Source organism: Ochotona curzoniae, unplaced genomic scaffold (genome assembly GCF_017591425.1).
Source record: "Ochotona curzoniae isolate NIBS_2020 unplaced genomic scaffold, NIBS_Ocur_1.0 contig_1302, whole genome shotgun sequence".
NCBI lineage: Eukaryota > Metazoa > Chordata > Mammalia > Lagomorpha > Ochotonidae > Ochotona > Ochotona curzoniae.
Genome location: NW_024465035.1, coordinates 193,652 through 213,210, shown reverse-complemented (window position 1 = coordinate 213,210; position 19,559 = coordinate 193,652). Strand labels below are relative to the sequence as shown.

The following is a 19,559-nucleotide window of genomic DNA, read 5'->3' as shown; positions in this document are numbered from 1 at the left end:
GTACAAGTCCTCAGGGTCAGGAGGCAAGCAACATGTGTGCAGTGTGCACCACAAGCCTGTGGGTGCTAGGAGCAGGCCCTTCCACACTGTTCCCCGTGCACCTCTGTCGTCCATGGAGCATAGGCCAGGAGCACGGCGTTTCCTTCCTTGCTTCTTCCCCAGTGAGGCCATTCTGCCATCGTAACCAACAGAAGCATCTTCAGTGCCTTTAGTGTGTGTTTACTGTGGAAGGTGGAGGGAGGGGGTAAAGCAGCCACTGTTTCCCAATGTGAGGACTCCCTGGGAGACATTCATGCAAGAGAAATTCTATAAAGCCCAGTTTTCATGCATTGACAAAATTCTCAAGAATATTTTATCCTTTTATAAATACCCTTTTCCATCTAAAAACATACATACTTAAACTCAGAAGGCAGCCATTAACATCTTGGAATATAGAGGTTTTGATTTTGCCCCTGTTTTTCAGCATAAATGGCCATTCCTTCTGACTAGCTGGGGTGCCGACACCATGGGGCTCCTTCTGCCTAGCAGAACTGTGAGTGGAACCTCTGCTCTCAGACATCCCACTTTGGGTGTTCAATTGTGTGCTCATCCTATTTGTATGCATTTATGCTTTTGAAAACAGTTCAAAGATTTATTTGTTCACATATGTATTTTTATTCACATTGGTCCCACATAAATGTATGTATTCAAGTATTGTAGGTAAGTAGCTTAAGTTACCTTGGGCAAAATACAGGGGAAGAGTAATAGGAGTCAAATGAGCCCGTTTAGTTATCTGAAAACAACTTTCTTTTCCTAAAATCTTGGCTTACTGGAACTTTTGCATCCCAGAACATCTTTTTCATGTTTTTCTGTTCCATCTTGGGGAAACAACACTTAGAATAGCAAACTTATGGCATGAAATATGCTTTGTAGAAAACACTTGAGGAGGCTGTGGTGCTTGGCCTCTCGGCGAGACTGAGCAGAGAAAGTCTTGCATGCTTCTTCCCAAGTGCCTCTCTTCTGGAAACCTGTGGCGGGCTTTCCCTTGCCAGGCGCTCCCCAGGCCTGTGTCACAAGGTACTGGCCCTGGAAAAACGCTGCAGAGGAGCTCCATTTTGGCCGAATCGGTGTCCCCCTGTGGCTGAGAGCTCTGTTGCACATACTGGAAGTATGACTGCTCAGGTCTCCTGGCCCAGTGCCTTCTGCTTCCCAGTGGGGGACAGGCAGGCCACAGTACCAGGAGGAAAGGCTGCTTGCTCACAGCCCCTGAACAGGGACCTAGCCATTCGACCTCTGTCCTTGCCAAGCAGATGACAACCCCAATGGTCTACTTTTCAGAAAAGGACATATTGATATTTGTGTTAAATCTTAAGTGTTTTTCACCATTTTTAGCCAAGTTTAAAAAAAGAAAAAAACAACAGGATTTTAAAATCACAAGGCCTTTGGGAACCAGAACTGCTCTGTGACCAGCTGTGGGTTCCCGCTGGTCCCCAGATGTGAAGCCCAATTCTGTTTGACAACTGGGACACTCAGAGAATGGCTCTTGGCCATTGCACCTTCAGAGATCACCCAGCAGGTGGATCACAATGTCCTGAAGGCTTTGGTGACAAAAGTGCACCATTTAGGGAGGGTACACAGCCAAGATTGGATACTTTAAAGCACTTCCTCAACAAGTTTCTCCCTTTTTCCAGTTTGTACGTTTGGAATTCTCATTTTAAGCTGTTGCATTGACTGAGATTATACATTTCCTGAGGGCCTAAAATGTTGATTTGGCCTCTTTTTTTCCATTTATTTTAAAGTATTTATTTATTTACTTATATGAAAGGTAGAGTGATGGAGAGGGAGACACAGAAATAGACAAAGATCTTCTGGTTCACTCCCCTCAGCAGCACAACAGCTAGGTCTGGGTCAGGCCAAAATCAGGAATTCCATTTGAGTCTTCTGTATGGATTGCAGGGGGTCCATCACCCAATGGTTTTCCATTAGCAGAAAGCCGGATTAGATGTGGAACTGGGGGCCCAGCACGGTAGAGTAGTGGCTAAAATCTTTGTCTTACACATGCTAGGATCCCATATGAGCACCGGTTCATATCCCAGCTGCTCCACTTCCCATCCAGCTCCTTGCTTATGGCCTAGGAAAGCAGTTGAGGATGGCCCAAAATCTTGGGATCCTGCCCCCACATGGGAGACCCCGAGGAGGCTCCTGGCTTCAGATTTGCTCAGTTCCAGCCATTGCAGCCACTTGGGGAGTGAACCAGCTCCCAGAAGAGCTTTTTGTCTGTATTTCCTTCTCTCTGTAAATCTGACTTTCCAATAAAAATAAATAAATCTTTTTAAAAATTGCATTTAGAAGTAGAGCCGGGGGCAACATTGTGGCGTAGCCACCAAGATTCCATGTAGGCTCCAGTTTGAGTCCCAGCTGGTCCATTTCCAGTCCAGCTCCCTGCTAATGCACCTGGGAAAGCAGTGGAGGATGATCCAAAACTTTGGGCCTCTGCACTCACATGGGAGACATAGATGGGACCCCTGGCTCCTGGCTTTAACCTGGTCTATCCCCGCCATTGCAGCCATTTGCAGAGCTGAACCAGAGAATGGAAGTGTGCTCTCTCTCTTTCTCTCTCTCTTTTTAATAAATAATATAAATCTTAAACAAACAAACAAACAAAAAGCAGAGCAGGATTGGATCTTCCCTAAGTTGGGATGCTGGTATGTGAAGCGGCAGCCTTCAGAAGGTGCCTTTGTCTGTATCTACAGAGCTGAAGCCCATCCCTTGCTTCTCTTTGCAGGGGGCTGCTGAGACCCTCCCCTCTGGCTGCTGAAGCATCCCTTTCTGCATCTTGGCAAGCCTTGATAGACAGAACCCCAACCCTCTTAAGGCACTGGGTTGCAGTTTAACCCTTTAGGCCTGGGTCTGGCTGGTTGATTGAAAACCACCTGAGGCAAGATAGATAGAGTACTTCCCAAGGTGAACTCTCGGTGCCTTTTCACTTTGGTGTCACATGAATGTACTGCTTCTTCAGTGCTGAGAAAGTGTAAAAGTACAAACAGATCTCAGAACCTGATGGCAGCTTAGCTCCAATTCCCCAGGTGATGTTGATGCATGGCTGGGTTTAGAAATGGTGTTAGAAAGCACGTGATGGGGTTGCAGTACACATGTGCTCAGAAGCCTGGACCCCAGGTGATACCTGGGACCTAGCAGTAAATGGCGTTCAGTAGATATTTATCCGAGGAATTAAACTCTATTTCTGAGTTCATATATTTCTTCCACCAACCTCCCTTCTCCACCTCCCATCTTCATCTCAGTCTCTAAGCTGCAGAGCAGGACACCTGCTCTTCTCCAGGCCCTCACTAGCTGGGCCAATGGGCTGCCTCTTGCCTCTACCACTAAAATCATGGCTGATCTCCCACCCCAAGTCCTTAGCACACTGCCTGCTCCCTGCACATTTTCAAACTCTGCTTTCATTGTGCTCCCTGTGGTCATCTACTTTGCATGTTCCCACACCACATGGCAGCACACCCTTGAAAGGGATGTAGGTCACTTTCTGGGACTGCTTTGCATTCTCAAGAGCATCTTGTGGAAGCCTGACCCTGGCCCTGCTGATTGCTTGGTTTCTTTCTTTCTCCCTCCCCCACTTTCTGTTTGGAGATATAATTCCTCCTGCCCCAACCCCTACCTGATTTGCTCCCTCCATCTCCCCTGGGACCTTGCAGAGTGTGTCCCAGGAAGTTGAGACTTCAAGCATCTAAAACTATGAGCTGAATAAACCTCTTTTCCTTCTTTAATAGCCTGCTCCAGGCATTCCATACAGAAATAAAAACTGACAAATACTGCTTTGGACAGTGTTTACTGCAGGGGAGGCCCCTCATGGACTGGCCCCACCCTTCCTTTCTGGGCTTTGTCATCATTAGATGCATGCTGAGGCCATCATGTGCCTGGCACTCCTGGAACGGCCTCCACCTTCTCCAGCCACCACCCAGCCTTGTCATTGGTCCCTGCACACATGCACTCGTATCATTTTCTATTTGATTTTGTCCCCAATGTTTCTTCTGCTTGAAATGGCCTTCCCACTACCATTGTGTTGCTCCACTGATGCCAGTGATTCAGGGCCCTTGTCAATAATAAACTGTCAGTCTTCTAGCCTCAAACCCTCACCTGCAGTGGGAAGCTCACCACCTGCCACCCTGGCATTCTCAGTTCCCCTCTCAGACTCTGAGCTCCTGGGAGTAAGGCTTGCCTTACTTGAGTTGTGTCTCCCACTCAGATTCCTATCTGACCATGTTCAGTATTAACATACTTGCTGAATAAAATTGACATAAGACAGTCATTTTGTATGTATGTGGGTCAGAAAGTCTGGTGGGAGTGCCACATAGTAACTATGGTCGTAAAAGGATTTCTGTTCCTGAAAATTGCCATACATGAAGTTTCCAAACCTCTAAGAATGTTGTAATAGCATAGATAATGATGCTTGTTACTGAGTCTGTTATTCTAGTTTTAAATACGACTAGTGTACTAACTGTTAACTCTGACCTTTTGCTATCAGTCCTAATTGAACTCAAGAGAAGGAAAGAAAAACTACCTAAATGGGTAGAGCTTTTTAGAGGAGCAAGCTTCAGAAATATTGTGGGAGAATGGACTTAAAAGTTTACATGAATGTTGCACAAAGTTTTGAAAACATTTGTTTAAAAGAAATTCATTGGTTTGAAAAGCAAAGAAAGAGAGAAATCAATCTTCTGTTTCTTTGTTCACTCCCCAAATGAACTCAATAAGCTGAGGCTGGTTCCAGGCCAAAACCAAGAGCCAGGCACTCTGTCTCCTGTGTGGGTGGCAGGGACCCAAGTTCTTGAGCTATCACCTGCTACCTGCACTGTGTGCATGAGCAGGAAACTAGATCAAAAGCAGGGACAGAACACCAGCAGGTACTCCAGCATGCAGTGTGGGTGTCCCGAGTAGCAACTTAATCCATTGTGCCACTATACTGGCCCCCAATGAGCTTCTTGAACCTCTCGTGTTATAAATAGGAACCAGAATACTTTGGACTCTTTATTAGCCTGATGTGCAACTCCATACAATTGGTTCTCACATCTGAGGATTCAATGAACTGTGGACTGAAAATATTCAAAGTTGGGTGGAGGGGGCTGGAACAATGGCTCAATTGGCTAATCCTCCTCCTTGCAATCACGGGGATCCCATATGGGCACCAGTTCATGTCCTGGTTGCTCCACTTCGTATCCAGCTCCCTGCCTGTGGTCTGAGAAAGCAGTGGAGGATGACCCAAACCCTTGGAACCCTGCACAAGCATGAAGGGAGACCCGGAAGAAGCTCCTGGATCCTGGCTTTGGATTGGCTCAGCTCTGACCATTATAGCCACTTGGGGAGTGAATCAGAGGATGGAAGATAATTCTGTCTCTTCCTCTTCGTGTTAAATCTGCCTTTCAAATTTTAAAAAAATCTAAAAAAAATTCAAGCGGGGGGGGGGTAGGAGGAGGAATCTGTGCAGGTCTTTATTCTCTAAATAGTACAATGTAACAGCTAATTGCATTAGATATAAAAAGTAACCTAGAGCTATTTAAAAGTCCATGGTAAGACTGTGTAGATGTGGGAATACTACACCTTTTTATAGAAGGTACTTGATCATATGCACATTTGGGTCTCCATGGTTGGAGGGGTCCTAGAAACAATCCTCTACAGGTCTCCAGGGACCAGTAGACTTCCCAAATGGAAGTAGAACCTTTGGGTGCTTCACAGTGCTGTTAAGAGGAGGCATTTTGGAAGAATCAGTGGTTTTGAATTAGAAGGAAAAAGGATGACATCAGGATGGACCTAAGCCAAGATAGAAGCCACCTTGTTGAGTCACAGAGCATGTGTTTGTCAGATCATATGTTGTCTGATTAGGCTCGATAAGGAATGGAAGCCCAGCCTGGGCTTCAGAGAAGCCAGACAGAATAAGAATATATGGATCTGTGGGCAAAGCAGATCCTGCAAAGGGGCAGCGAGACCTCAAGGAAAGGAAAAGACACATCCACGGTGTGTGTTACTGGGCTGTGAGCAGGGCAGGACATGTTAGGCACAGAGGAAGCCATCAATATTGCATCTCCAGAACTGTGCTGTGCATGGTGGGTAGAGCCAGCATTCAATCTGAGAGCTGACTTGAGTCCCAACTGCTCTACTTCCAAATCTAGCTCCCTGTTACTGGCTTGGGCAAAGCAGCACTAGATGGCCCATTTGTCTCAGAGACCCAGAAGAAGATCCTGACCCTAGCCTGGGCCAGCCCCGGTCATTGCAGCCATATGAGGAGTGAACCAGTGGATGGAAGATCTCTCCTCTCTTTGTCTTTTCCATTCCTTTCTGTAACTCTGACTTTAATAAACAAATTTTTCAAATTAAAAAAATATGGACATATATAAACATATTTCATTTCCTCTCATTCTGTGCTACTTAATAATACCCCACATTCTGTAAATAATAGTACTCCACACTTCTAGAAAAGTTCCATAGATGATAACAGTTGAAGGCAGGGTACTTCTTTTTCTTCCTATGGCCAATTGTAATTAAAATAATTTCTCAAATGGATCCTTATGTAAAAGCTTAGATTAGCAGCTTTATAGAAAGGTAAAAGAGAGGTTCTTTGTGTGGCCATCTGGTCTCCCCATCCAAACAAATACCAGAGCCAAATGCCATGCTCCAGCATCCTAGACACTGGTGCAGTGGCACTGAGAGGTCACAAGGTGGACAAGGCTGCCTGCCTTTCCAGAGAGTCACTTGAGGTGGCAGAAGCACAGAAGACTGGAGGGACAGCTGATGAGTGTGTCCCATGGAACAGTGGGGTGACCTACTGAGTTGCTGTTGACATTTTTAAAGGAAATGCATCATCCTGGCAGAGTGACGCCATCTGCATGCCATGTGTTTCTTGCCACTGTGGAGAGCCATGCTCACTAGCATGTCAGTGCACTCTGGCCCTCCCAAGCTCCCAGGGTGACTCGAGCAGATAGCACAGCCGAGAAGAGAATGTGAGGGGAAGACCAGAGAACCAAAAAGTGCCTTTTAAGCAACACTTGTTTGCTGTATTTGTGTTCTGTCTCCTTTTCAAAACTCAGAACCTTGCTGAGTCGTTTCTGAAAACTGCAGTTTACTTTGGCTGCAGTTGGGGGGCCATCAGAAAGGAGTGGGAAGGCTCCATACCTGGGCCAGAGCATGGAGAGGTGGGGTACCTCTGACAGTGGTCTCCAGACCATACACTCCACAAAGAGACTCCTCAGAGCACAGATCAGACAAGCAGCCCCCTCAGTTCCTGCTTCTGTGAGCCACAGGTGCCACTAACTTAAGGAGAGCTGGTTTTGATTTGCACAGTTCATGAGTTGGGTTTGGCTCAGATCATCCAAGATGTTTTTGAAAAAGGGAGCATGAGACAGTACCATGGCATTGCTGAGCTCCCTAGGGGCCAAAGTGATGATGAGAACCCCACGCTTCTCCCCTCCCCTGGCCGCTCACCTCTGGACAACTACAGCTCACAGGATAGCGGGGCACAGATTCTGGGACAATCCCCAGCCGTAAAGAAACAGGCGTGAGAAACAGGCCAGCGTGAGGAAAACTTTTGGCTTCTCCTGAAGATGCTAAGGCCAGCATGAGATCAGTGCCTGAGTTTTCATGCCCCACCCCATATCACCCACCCAACCCCATTCCCCCAAAACAAAACAAACAAAAACACCCACAGTGCTGCTCACAGAAGTTGACAATTGTGTCATGATAAAGAAGCCACCCGTGGAAAGGGGCCTCTGACTGTTTGTCTCCTTTGTTTCAGATGACAGTCATGTCCCTTTCCAGGGACCTCAAGGATGACCTGCACAGTGACACAGTGCTATCTATCCTGAATGAGCAACGCATCAGGGGCATCCTGTGCGATGTCACCATCATTGTGGAAGACACCAAGTTCAAAGCGCACAGCAACGTTCTGGCCGCCTCAAGCCTTTACTTCAAGAACATCTTCTGGAGCCATGCCATTTGCATCTCCAGCCACGTGCTGGAGCTGGACGACCTCAAGGCCGAGGTGTTCACAGAGATCCTGAACTACATCTACAGCTCTACGGTGGTGGTCAAGAGGCAGGAAACCGTCACAGACCTGGCAGCTGCCGGGAAGAAGCTGGGCATCTCCTTCCTGGAGGACCTCAGCGATCGCAACTTCGCCAGTTCCCCCGGCCCTTACGTCTTCTGCATCACCGAAAAGGGCGTGCTCAAAGAAGAAAAGAGTGAGAGGAGGCATGAGGAGCCGGCCGTCGCCAACGGGCCGAGGATCACCAACGCATTTTCTATCATTGAGACGGAAAACAGTGCCAACATGTTTTCCCCCCTAGACTTGAGGGCGAGCTTCAAGAAGGTCTCAGACTCCATGAGGACAGCTAGCCTCTGCCTGGAGAGAGCCAACACATGCCACGAGGTGGAGCCAGTGCGCACGCTGGCTGAGCATTCCTATGCTGTCTCCTCCATAACCGAGGTCTACCGGAGCCAACCTGCCCATGAGCCTGAGGGCAGCTCTCCCGGCGAGACGGCCAGGGAGAATGGTGAGGCACTGGTAGCAAAGCCAAAGACATTCCGGAAGCCCAAGACATTCTCCACACCTCAGGATTCCGAGTCCCCGGCAGAGAACATAGCACCCCCCGCGGCAGCCAGCTTTGAGGTGACCCAGGAGCACAGCCCACAGCCAGATGCTGTCCTTTCTCACTCACAGTCTCCCAGCAATGAAGAAACCGTGGTCCATTTTCCCAGGGAAGAGGAAAACCAGCCAGCTGAGGTCCCCGGCCCGCCAGCTGCAGAGGCACCGGCTCTCGTCTACAGCTGTAGCTGTTGTTCCAAGTCCTTTGAGAGCAGCACCCTGCTCGGCGCCCACATGCAGCTGCACAAGCCCACGCAGGAGCCATTGGTTTGCAAATACTGCAATAAACAGTTCACCACCCTCAACAGATTGGATCGGCACGAGCAGATCTGCATGAGGTCAAGCCACATGCCTGTGGCTGGAGGGAACCAACGCTTCCTGGAGAACTACCCCACCATTGGGCAGAATGGGGGGCCATTCCCTGGCCCGGAGCCTTTATTATCTGAAAATACGGTCGCTGAGTTTTCCAGCACCAGAAGCACCTTGCCAGATGAGGACCACATGGTGAAATTTGTTAACGGGCAGATGCTTTACAGCTGTGTGGTGTGCAAGCGTAGTTATGTGACATTGTCCAGCCTCCGACGACATGCCAATGTCCACTCATGGAGAAGAACGTATCCCTGCCATTACTGCAACAAGGTGTTCGCATTGGCCGAGTACCGAACAAGGCACGAGATTTGGCACACAGGAGAAAGGCGCTACCAGTGCATATTCTGTCTGGAGACATTCATGACCTACTATATCCTGAAGAACCACCAAAAGTCCTTCCATGCCATAGATCACAGGCTCTCCGTCAGCAAGAAGACAGCCAACGGAGGCTTGAAGCCCAGTGTCTACCCCTACAAACTCTATCGGCTGTTGCCAATGAAATGCAGGAGAGCACCTTACAAGAGCTACCGAAATTCTTCCTTTGAAAACGCCCAAGGAAGCAGTCAAGTGAGCGAGCCTACACCCAGCACCTATGTGGTTCAGAACCCACCACCCAGCTCTGAATTACCCACCCTGAACTTCCAGGACAGCGTCAGCACCCTGGCCGGCGGTCCAGCTGTCCTGTCGGAAACATCTGCCCATCAGGACATATCAACTTCTGCCAATGTGCAGAATTCAGAGGACAGCAAGTGGGGAGAGGAGGCTCGGAAAATCGACCTTGACCATAACATCTACTCAACTGAAGGGCCAGTCTCTTCTGCAGCAGCTGCTGTCAGTTCTAACTCCCAGGCAGGTGACATGCCTGTCTTGTCCCTGAGTAATAGCAGCGAGAATGCCACATCTGTGATCAGCTACAGGGGCCCTGCACCCTCAGTCATTGTACACAGCAGCCAGTTCTCATCGGTAATAACGCACAGCAACGCCATCAGTGCTACAGCCAGCAGCAATCAGAGAGCTGCTTCCAGCCCAGCCGCCGAGCAGCACTTGAGGGATGATGGCAAATCTGAACCAGACAGAGGGAGTCGGTTGGCAAGCAGGCCCAAGAGTGTTAAGGAGAAAAAGAAAATGGTAGCTTGCGGCAAAGGAGATAGTCCGGAGGAGTCCAAACACAGCACTGATCCCAGCGGGTCTCTGAGCAAAGTCAGTGGTCCCACCACCACTGCCACCACTGAGGAGACAAGCAAGATTGAAACCTACATTGCAAAACCTGCCCTGCCCGGCACCTCCACCAACAGCAATGTGGCGCCCCTTTGCCAAATCACGGTGAAAATCGGGAATGAAGCCATTGTGAAGAGGCACATCCTGGGCTCCAAGCTATTTTATAAAAGAGGGAGAAGGTCCAAGTGTCAGGTACAAGAGGAGTCGCTGCCCCAGGAGAGCGACCCGGAGACCCAGGCAGACAATCCCCTGGGCCTCTGCCAATCCGAGTGCCTGGAGATGAGCGAGGTGTTTGACGATGTGAGCGACCAGGATTCCAGTGACAAGCCGTGGCGCCCTTACTACAACTACAAACCCAAGAAGAAATCGAGACAGTTGAGAAAAATGAGGAGAGTGACCTGGAGGAGAGAACACGGGAGCAGGAGTCCCAGTACCAGAGCCCAGTTCCCCGCACAGCTGGACCGGGCCGTAGGGACAGCTCCCATGGACAAGGCATCGGAGGACAAGGACCATAAAGACATGCCCAAGCCACAGTGTGAACTCTGTGACGGAGACAAGGCGACAGCGGATGCGGGCCAATGCCGGCCCCATAGGCACCTGGCTTCCAGACCTCACGTCTGCGAGCTATGCACCAAGCAGTTCCAGAGCCCTTCCACGCTCAAGATGCACATGAGGTGTCACACCGGCGAGAAGCCATACCCATGTAAGACATGTGGGCGGTGCTTCTCGGTGCAAGGGAACCTGCAGAAACACGAGCGCATCCACCTGGGCTTAAAGGAGTTCATCTGCCAGTACTGCCACAAGGCCTTCACGCTGAATGAAACCCTCAAGATCCACGAGAGAATCCACACGGGCGAAAAGCGCTACCACTGCCAGTTCTGCTTTCAGAGCTTTCTGTACCTCTCCACCAAGAGGAACCACGAGCAAAGGCACGTCCGGGAGCACGATGGGAAGGGCTTCGCCTGCCTGCAGTGTCCCAAGATATGCAAGACAGCCGCTGCCCTGGGCATGCACCAGAAGAAGCACTTATTCAAGGTCTCACGGCAGCAGGAGAAAGCAGCTGACCCGGGCCATGACAACACCGACTCCCTGGAGAACCTGCCTCTCCCCGAGTCAGAAGAAAGTGACCAAAAGGATCAGGGGCAAACGGTTGTGGGGAGTGTTATCCTTGGAGTGGCGCAATAGTTAGAAAGTTCTTCTGAGATAAAAGTTGGTGGGCTTTTTTTCTTTCTTCTTTTTTTTTTAAAGTTTAGTTTTGTTTGCCTAACATTCGTCAAGGAGTGAAATCTAACATTAACCAACAAGTAAAACTCACTTGTGAAAAATTCCAGGAAAAGGATCCTAAATATCTACTTTGGGTTTTTGAGCATTAACCTTCTGCAAAGTACACGTAAACAAAACAGCCAACCCCCTCCAGCATCCCTGGGATCTTGTGAGATCTAGCCAAGTTCTCAACCATGGTATTTCTACTGGTGGGAGAGAGGGGAGGGGCTTAATTGTAGGCTAATTTTAAAACTCTCTGGTAAATGCTAATGGGAATTGGCTGCTGAACTGTTTTGGGTCACCGGAGAAAACTAAGGGTCAGATGTCACAGAGATGGCCTCTTCCAAGCATGGTAAATGGTAAAAGAGCTATAACAGGCTTCATTCCCATCTGCTTTCTGCACCATTTAAAATGTGTTCAGATAATTGGATACTGTGAGAATTGGTTACAATGTTATTGAACATATCTGAACACTGAGCAAGGAAAGCAGAGCACTCAAACTTTCTCTAGAAACTGCTTTTCTGCATCACAATCCTTGTAAAAATACATGTGTAAGTCACTACAACTTCAGCCTGTCCATAGCACTGGCAGGAAAATTCCCTGAGCAATCAATCGAAGATATTGAGGACTGATGTGAACATCTGTAGGAAGCATGTTGAAGATGACCTAAGAGCATGTGTATGCTTTCAGAGGAAGGCTGCTCGCTGGAAGCTGACTGATCCACTGACGTCATAGAAAGCCTAGGCAAGAGCCTTTCCAGAGTACGCCTGTGATTACCTGTGCCATCTGCTGCTTTCAGCAGCCTCAGCACAGAGAACAAAGGTATAAATTCTTCTGGAACCTTCTGCAGTCTTCCAGCCATCACAAAGTCATGCACAGTGGCGGGTCTGTCCCAGCCAAACATGACATCCCCCAATCCACTAAAGGAGTATCCAGGAGATTGGGCACAAGGCGCATACACAGGTGGTAGTTAATTCCCACAATTCCCAGGCACTTGCAAGTGGCAAAGCCTAACCCTTACAATTGCTAGCCTCCTTGATGATGCAGTCCCAAGTACCTTCTGGTAGAAAGCCAAAGGGCAGAAGTGCCAGAAACATCCCCCGCCACAAACACACATACACACAGGCACAGACACACATAGACACACACACACACACACACACACACACACACACACACACACACACTACCCATCACAGGCTTGAGTAAGCGAGAGAAAACCACGACCTTCTTTGCCTCATGCAGTAGCTTTGTCTTGCACAGTGGAGAGGTAGGACAAAGCTCTGTCCCTTGTTTGTCTCACTCAGAAATGCATCCACAGTGGCTTTGCCTTCATACCTGCAGACATGTAATCTCCTTGCTAAAAACCCTCTGAAGGTTTGAACAGTTCTTTTACACTGATCCACACCATCAACAACTGTCCTCAGTCCAGTTGCCCTGCAGGAGATTTCCATTCCGTACACTAGGTTCCTGGACAGCTGGAACTCAGAATTCTTATTAAAAAACAAAACAAACCCTTCCAAAGGAAGAAGAGGGGAAACGTTTCGACTGTTGGATACTGGGATGAGCAGAATTCAGAATCCAGTTTAAGAGGGGCGTGCAGCCATTGCTATTCATTGGGTTTGGTAGCTGGGCAGCCTGAGATCATCCAAGACTGGAAGGTTGTCATGATGAAGAAGTAGCACAAGAGACTCCAGTTTCTCTCTACAAGCATTGTGATGTCTCCATGAAGAAAGAAGACTTCGTGTGGATTTAGGTGGGCAAGGAAGCATTGAAACACCCAGGAAAGGACATGATTAGACTTGACCTTTTTATAACTGTAGTACTTTGCTGTTAAGTAACCCCGACTGTTGTATCTACATTTTTATCTTTGTTCTTCTAGTTTCACTTACATACAGTATTATATAATAGAGGAAACTGGGAAAATACAAGTGACTCCAACTTCATCTTATCTGTTGTATATATGTATACACGCACACATGCGCTATGTACTTGGATTTTGTTAGAGACAGTCTCGAAGGGCTTAGGAAGGTTGAGTAAGCAATCCTGTGACCCACTAATTTGCTTAATCTCAGTTAGGATTACAAATCAAGGAACATTGCTGTATGTTAGTCTTTTTGATTTAACTCCAAATATGAAATTATGACACGTAATGATGTCTCTTAACCCTTACATGTGGGTATTTTTTAAGTGGACTTGTATGCTAATACTTCTAGACCAAAGTAAATATGGCAGAATATTTATACATGAAAAAATAATTTTGCAAATATTTTCTATAACTGTACTATTCATTTAAAATGTTGATGGCTTGTGTTAGTTTCAGGGAGGGGTGTATATTTTGATAAAAAAAAACTTGACTTTATAATTCTGTATATTATATACAATTTATATCAGAGTCGTTTTAAGACAGCCATGTCCCATTTTTGTTGTTGTTGTTAATTGTGGAAATTTTATTCTGAGTGATGGTTAAGTATTCATTGAGTACATAATGACTGACTAGAAGTCAAGTACAGACAGTGGAATACCGTATGCTATACACGATATATTGTAATTGCCGTTTTAGCATCTGCATTTTGGTTAGAAGATATTATTAAATGCAGATGTTAAGGGTTGGAGAAGTCTAATTTTATTTTTAGAAATAATGAATATGAAATTTGTTTTTGCCTGATTAAAATAGCTTATTCCTACACCAAGTCTCTTCTCAGATGCTTTGCTGTTAATTCTGTGCAGCCACCTCATCTGCATGAGTCAAGGCTTGGTCTCCCATGTGGTTCAGTTTCTTTGACTCATTTACATGCCCTGGGACCTTCTCAGATGCTTAGGACCCGAATGAATTATGCCATTAGAAAAAAGTGGCGGGGGCAAACTTAACTAGGGATAGCAGACTTGGGATAATCAAGTGTATGGACAGCCCTGCACATCAGATGCTGCTTCAACATGAAATACTCTCTGGGGACCCTCCTGCTGCTGGCCTCAGGATGCAGATGGCTTTTCTTCTGTGCCAGGCGTTGGGTAACACCTTCCCATAAAGCTAGTTCATTAATAGGCTCCACCCCAGAAGTAGTACTTCACTGTCCAACCCCTGGATCCAGTCCACATCGGCCTGACTCCAGAGCCCCTGTGTGTCTCTTCCTTCTCCGTGCCAGAAGAGGACAATGACCATGGCAGGGCAATGCCCACGTATGTTGCAGTTGCCACAGTGGCTGCTGCTTATGGCCATGTTGGGTCAGCTCACCTGAGTCAGGCATTTCAGAATCATGCCCTAGAAAAGCACTTTAAAGAGTCATACACTTTGTTTATGCAGAATATAGAGTGATTTCTTACAAAAACTTCTTACTAAGACACTCAGTGGTAAGGTGCTTCCTTGGGTCCACATGTCTTCCCCTGAGCTGCTTGACTCGGTGCTGAGCTGTTGCCTTTAAGGATCTTGTCATCAGCTTCAAGCTTGAGACTCTTGGATCAAACTTGGGGCCAATTCCTTTGACTCAGCCACCCCTCACCCCATCATGGTAGTGTGACTCAGTGTGGTCAGATTGCTGGGGGTCGGGGAGGAGCAAGGGAGGAAATTCTGGCTTGAAAGGTGTCCCTAGAAACCATCACCCATCAGGATCCCTCTTAGGATGGTCAGCAAGGCCCTCTCAAAACATCCCAGGTCATGCCCTAGGCCCTTAGATGGTGGACCCTGGGGGCGTGTGCTAATCAGTGTGGTGGTCACAGGGGTTGTGAGTGGAAGCAAGTGAGCAACAGGGTGAAGAAGGTATCACATGGTTGAGCAGGGTCACAATGTCCCAGTGCTGTGAACAAGCTTAGGTGTGATCTCCAAGAAGGGTCAGCCCCTGAAGGAGCCTCCACCAGGAGGAACCTAGCTCACACTGAAGCAGGATTCCTGAACTTATGGGACAGACTTAGGCAGGGCTGCAGCCTCCCATTCTTCAACAGCAGGCTGTTGCCTTGTAGCAAGGCATTTGGGGCTCTCGGTGGCACTCAGCCCCTTTGCCAGTGGCAACAGCACCAAGGGTCACCCTGTTCCCCTGGCTCACAAAGGACTACAAGGCCCACCATGGTTTCACCTCGTGGACCAGATGCAATTGCTTTTGTTGTTTTAGTTCAGATCATGTCATCTCCACTGGCTGAATTGGCTCCACACCTTTGGTCCCCACCAGTCTCCTCTTTCAGAGGTCATGGCTCTTCTGCTCCAGTTTCCTCCCTCTCTGAGAATGCTTCATCTCTTCCTCCTCTGAATTGTAGGCAGGTATTAATCTCCCTTCTGGAGTGGAAAGCCCACTTCTGAGTTTGCTTGAAAAAGTTCAGGGAGGACTCAGCATCTGATGCCGTGATTAAGATAGCCCTTTGGATGTCCGCATCCCATATCACAGTGTTTGGGCCCAGGTCTGCTTGTGACTCCAGCCTCCTGCTGAAACGCACTCTGGCAGGCAAAAGGTGAAGACTCAGGTACTCGAGTCCCTGCCTGGATTGAGTTCCCAGCCTCTTGCTTTGGCCTGACTCTGCCCTAGCTATACAGCAGGGATCTGCAAAATGAACCAGTAGATAAAAGATTCTTTCTCTCCTCTCCCCATCTCTCTCTTTCAAATAAGGTTTTACTCTTGATGATTGCCTACTATTTTATATGAATGCTAACCTATCTCTTAGTTGATAGGCATTTATTATTTCCAATAGTATGTTGTTAGTATATACGTTTTAGACTTTTACAAGGATGTAAACTAATAGAAAAGAAGGTTTTCTGGTTAACTCTTGTTTATCCAGAATATCCATTTAACAGACTCTTCACTCTATTCTAATGTTTCCTAGTGGTTCGGTGGGTATAATTCAAGTACTGAACTCCGAGAGAAATTTTCAGAATTCTACTCTGTGTCAGATGGAAACTAGACAGAAGTTGGTATCTTGGTGATCTTGTGTTGTATAAACAAAATGGAACACTGAAAGGAAAAGACGAACATAGGACAGAACCAAAGAGAAATGAGAAAACGCGGGCGTCGGAAACCCTGAACGCTTTCTCCACCACCAGCTGGTCTGCTTCTTCAGCTCTCAGTGGGCTGATCAGCCCCCTCTGTCAGCAGGGCTCGAGCTGGGGGTGGCTGACGGCCAGCTCCAAGGGACCTAACAGGGAAAGGAATCCGCTGCCATCTGCCTCATTCCCAGCTCAAGGATTGGTTATCTTGGGAGTTCACGCCTGCTCCCTTGTTAAGCCAAGTAGGCCTGCGGAGGCTCTTGGGTGCCACCATGTGGTTCCACTGGACAGAACCGCATGGCTTTTCACGACAGCTCCAGCAGGCCGTCCAGCTAGCTGTCTAGCCTGCAGTCTGCCATAACGGATGTGCCCTGCCTGCCAGTAGGAAGGATCGCTTCACTGAGGGATGCCCACAGCCTTGTCCAGCAACAGCCTCCACGTTCCCTTGTGGATTAAATGTGGCCCAGCGACAGGAAGTGTGTGACCACCTCACCTGCCCTGAGCCCTACTGCGAAACACTGGACTTGCTTTCACAGTGCTTTAACTTTACTTTGTCAAATTGTAAACATGTTGTTCTTTTTTATGTATATTTTTATTGGAAAGACAGATTTTACAGAGAGAAAAGGAAAAATATTCCACCCACTGACTAACTCCCCAGGTGACCACAATGGATGGAGCTGAGCCAATTCAAAGCCAGGAGCTTGTTTAGGGTCTCCCACACAATTGCAGGGTTCTGAGGCTTTAGGCCATCCCCTGCTGCATTCCCAGACCACAAGCAAGGAGCTGGATAGGAAGTGGAGCAGCTGGGACACGAACTGGCACCCACATGGGATCCTGGCCCTTGGAAGTAATTAGTCAATTAAGCCATCACACCAGGTCCCATGCTACTCTTTAAAAACTTTTATTATTATTTATTTTGAGAGTCAGAAATAGCGAAAGGTATATAAAGAATTCTCATCTGTTGGTTTACTCCCCAAGTGTCCACAAGGGCCCCAGGATTGCACCAAGCAAATGCTGGAAGCCGGGAACTCAGTCCAGGTCTCCCATGTGGGTAACAGGAACCCAAGTACTTGAGTCATCACTGCTATTCCCCTAGGGTCTGCTTAGCAGGAAGCAGGAGTCAGGAACCAAAGCCATGCGTAGCTCTGATGTTGGACAGGTGTCTTTTTCTTAAACAAGATCTTGTTTATTTGAAAGGCAAAATTACAGTGAGGGTGAGAGAGAGAGCTTCTACTGATTCATTCTCCAAGTGGCAGCAACTGGTTGGGTAACCCCATTCCCCTCTCCTGAAAGCCAGGCCAGCCTACCCTTGCTGTGACCCTGTCTGGAGGGAACCACAGCCTGGGAAGGAACGCCACCTCTCTGTGCAGAGCATAGAGGGACATCTGGCCAGCAGAGGTCGCTGACACATCAGCTGACAGGCAGCTGTCACCCTGGCAGGACAGCTCCGTTACAATCAGGCTGTACCTACCTTTCTCTATCCCCTCCAGTAACTTGCTCTCTGCCTAGCTTGTTTTTATGTTTTAAATTTACTTGAAAGGCAGATTTACATAGAGAGCACAAAAGCCAGAGCCCTCCCATCTTCTGATTACTTCTCCAATGACCACAACAGCTGAGCTGAGCCGAGCCAAAACCAGGAGCGAGAAACTCCATCCAGATTCCCACATGGGTGTAGAGACGCAAGTCCATGGGCTGTCTTCCTCTGCTTCTTAGGGTGCATTAGCAGGGAGCTGGATTGGAAGTAGGAGTGAACAGGAGTCAAACTGGTATTTGTATAGGATTTTAACCCACTTCACCTCCATAAAACCAGTTCCCTGCTTAGTTTATTGAAGGACATTAATGTAATTGTTATATCAGTCATGTGCGTATGCTGTCAGCTCTTTTTCTCTGTAGTATCTAACCCTGGATATTTTAAACCTAAGGTTGTTTAGTTTAGCATTAATACTAACCACAATAAGCTATATTATACACAGTTCATGAAAATGTAAATTAGTGTGGCTACTGTGGAAAACAATAAGGAGGTTTCTTTGGGGAAAAAAACAAACAAACACTAGAATTAGACCTGCCCTGGAATGCAGCAGTCCTGCTGGATCCTGGGAGGTACTGGCTCCAACTTTAGTGTAGGTATCCACCAACAGGTGGATGGATAAACAGAATGTGGCACACATATCCAATAGAATACCATTTGACAAAGAAAATAAATAAATAAAATGAGATCCTGTCATTTGCAGCAAAATGAACTGAACTGAGGATGTTATGTTGAGTGAAAGAAGCCATAGAAACACGAACATGGCATGCGCTCCCTCATATGCGAAAGCTAAACAGCAGAGCGCAGTCTGAACACAATGGTGACAATGAGGGGCTGCCAAGAGGACAGAAAGGGTGTGGATAAGGGGCACCAAGTGATCCAGACCAGAAGAGGAAGTGCTGCTAAGTGTTGCCCCTAGTGGGGAGACTAGTTTACCACACCCGGTAATACCATCTCAACCAATAAAGCAAAACAGTTCTGAGACTCCAACTGTAAAGTAATGGCAAGGAAGGGAGAATGGTGATTAATTACACTGATTTGACCAGTTCCCATTGCAGGCCATATGGAAGCATCACATTGTAGTCCATACATAGATGCGATACTTGTCAACAAGGTGTTTTTGAAAAGGTGATGTGTCCCGATTTGATCATTACACATTTTATATTGTGTACATATATTGAATGAACGCACCACACCCCATAAATATGTGCAAGTACTATATGTCAGTTATACATAAAATGTAAGACAATGATTGGAAACACAGAACATCAGGCTCTGCATCGACCCTAGGTTGAACTTCAAGTTAAGCCCATTCCATAACTACTTACATCTGCTTCTTACCTGGGTAACTGAAGGAAAACTACCACCACCTCCATCCCAACCTGTGCAGTGGCCTGGGGCAATAGTGCCAAGGTGTGACAGCCGGGGTACAGCCCAGTGACAGTGGGGAGAAGGTGTCTGGGGACCATCTGCATAGACTGCGAAGTAGCTCTGAGCCACCTGTGGCCAGACCTAGCCAGGAACAATGGCTGCTTCCGAGGCACTGTCGTGCCAGTGCTCTCAAGGGACCAATGCCTGAGCAAAGT

The 19,559-nt window shown here is 47.6% G+C and overlaps 1 protein-coding gene across 6 annotated transcripts in view; it reads left to right on the top strand.

Moving 5' to 3' along the window:
* Positions 1–19,559, top strand: part of ZBTB38 (zinc finger and BTB domain containing 38) — a 125,099-nt gene that overhangs the window by 91,532 nt on the left and 14,008 nt on the right. For 5 of the 6 annotated variants that reach the window (XM_041004108.1, XM_041004088.1, XM_041004096.1 and 2 more), the window contains one exon: positions 7,778–14,163. The exons of the other annotated variant lie outside the window; for it this stretch is intronic. In XM_041004108.1, the coding sequence (XP_040860042.1) occupies positions 7,778–11,398 (3,621 nt within the window). In that variant the 3' untranslated portion in view covers positions 11,399–14,163. Of the gene's footprint in view, positions 1–7,777; positions 14,164–19,559 lie in introns of those variants that run through there. 6 annotated transcript variants of the gene reach the window in all.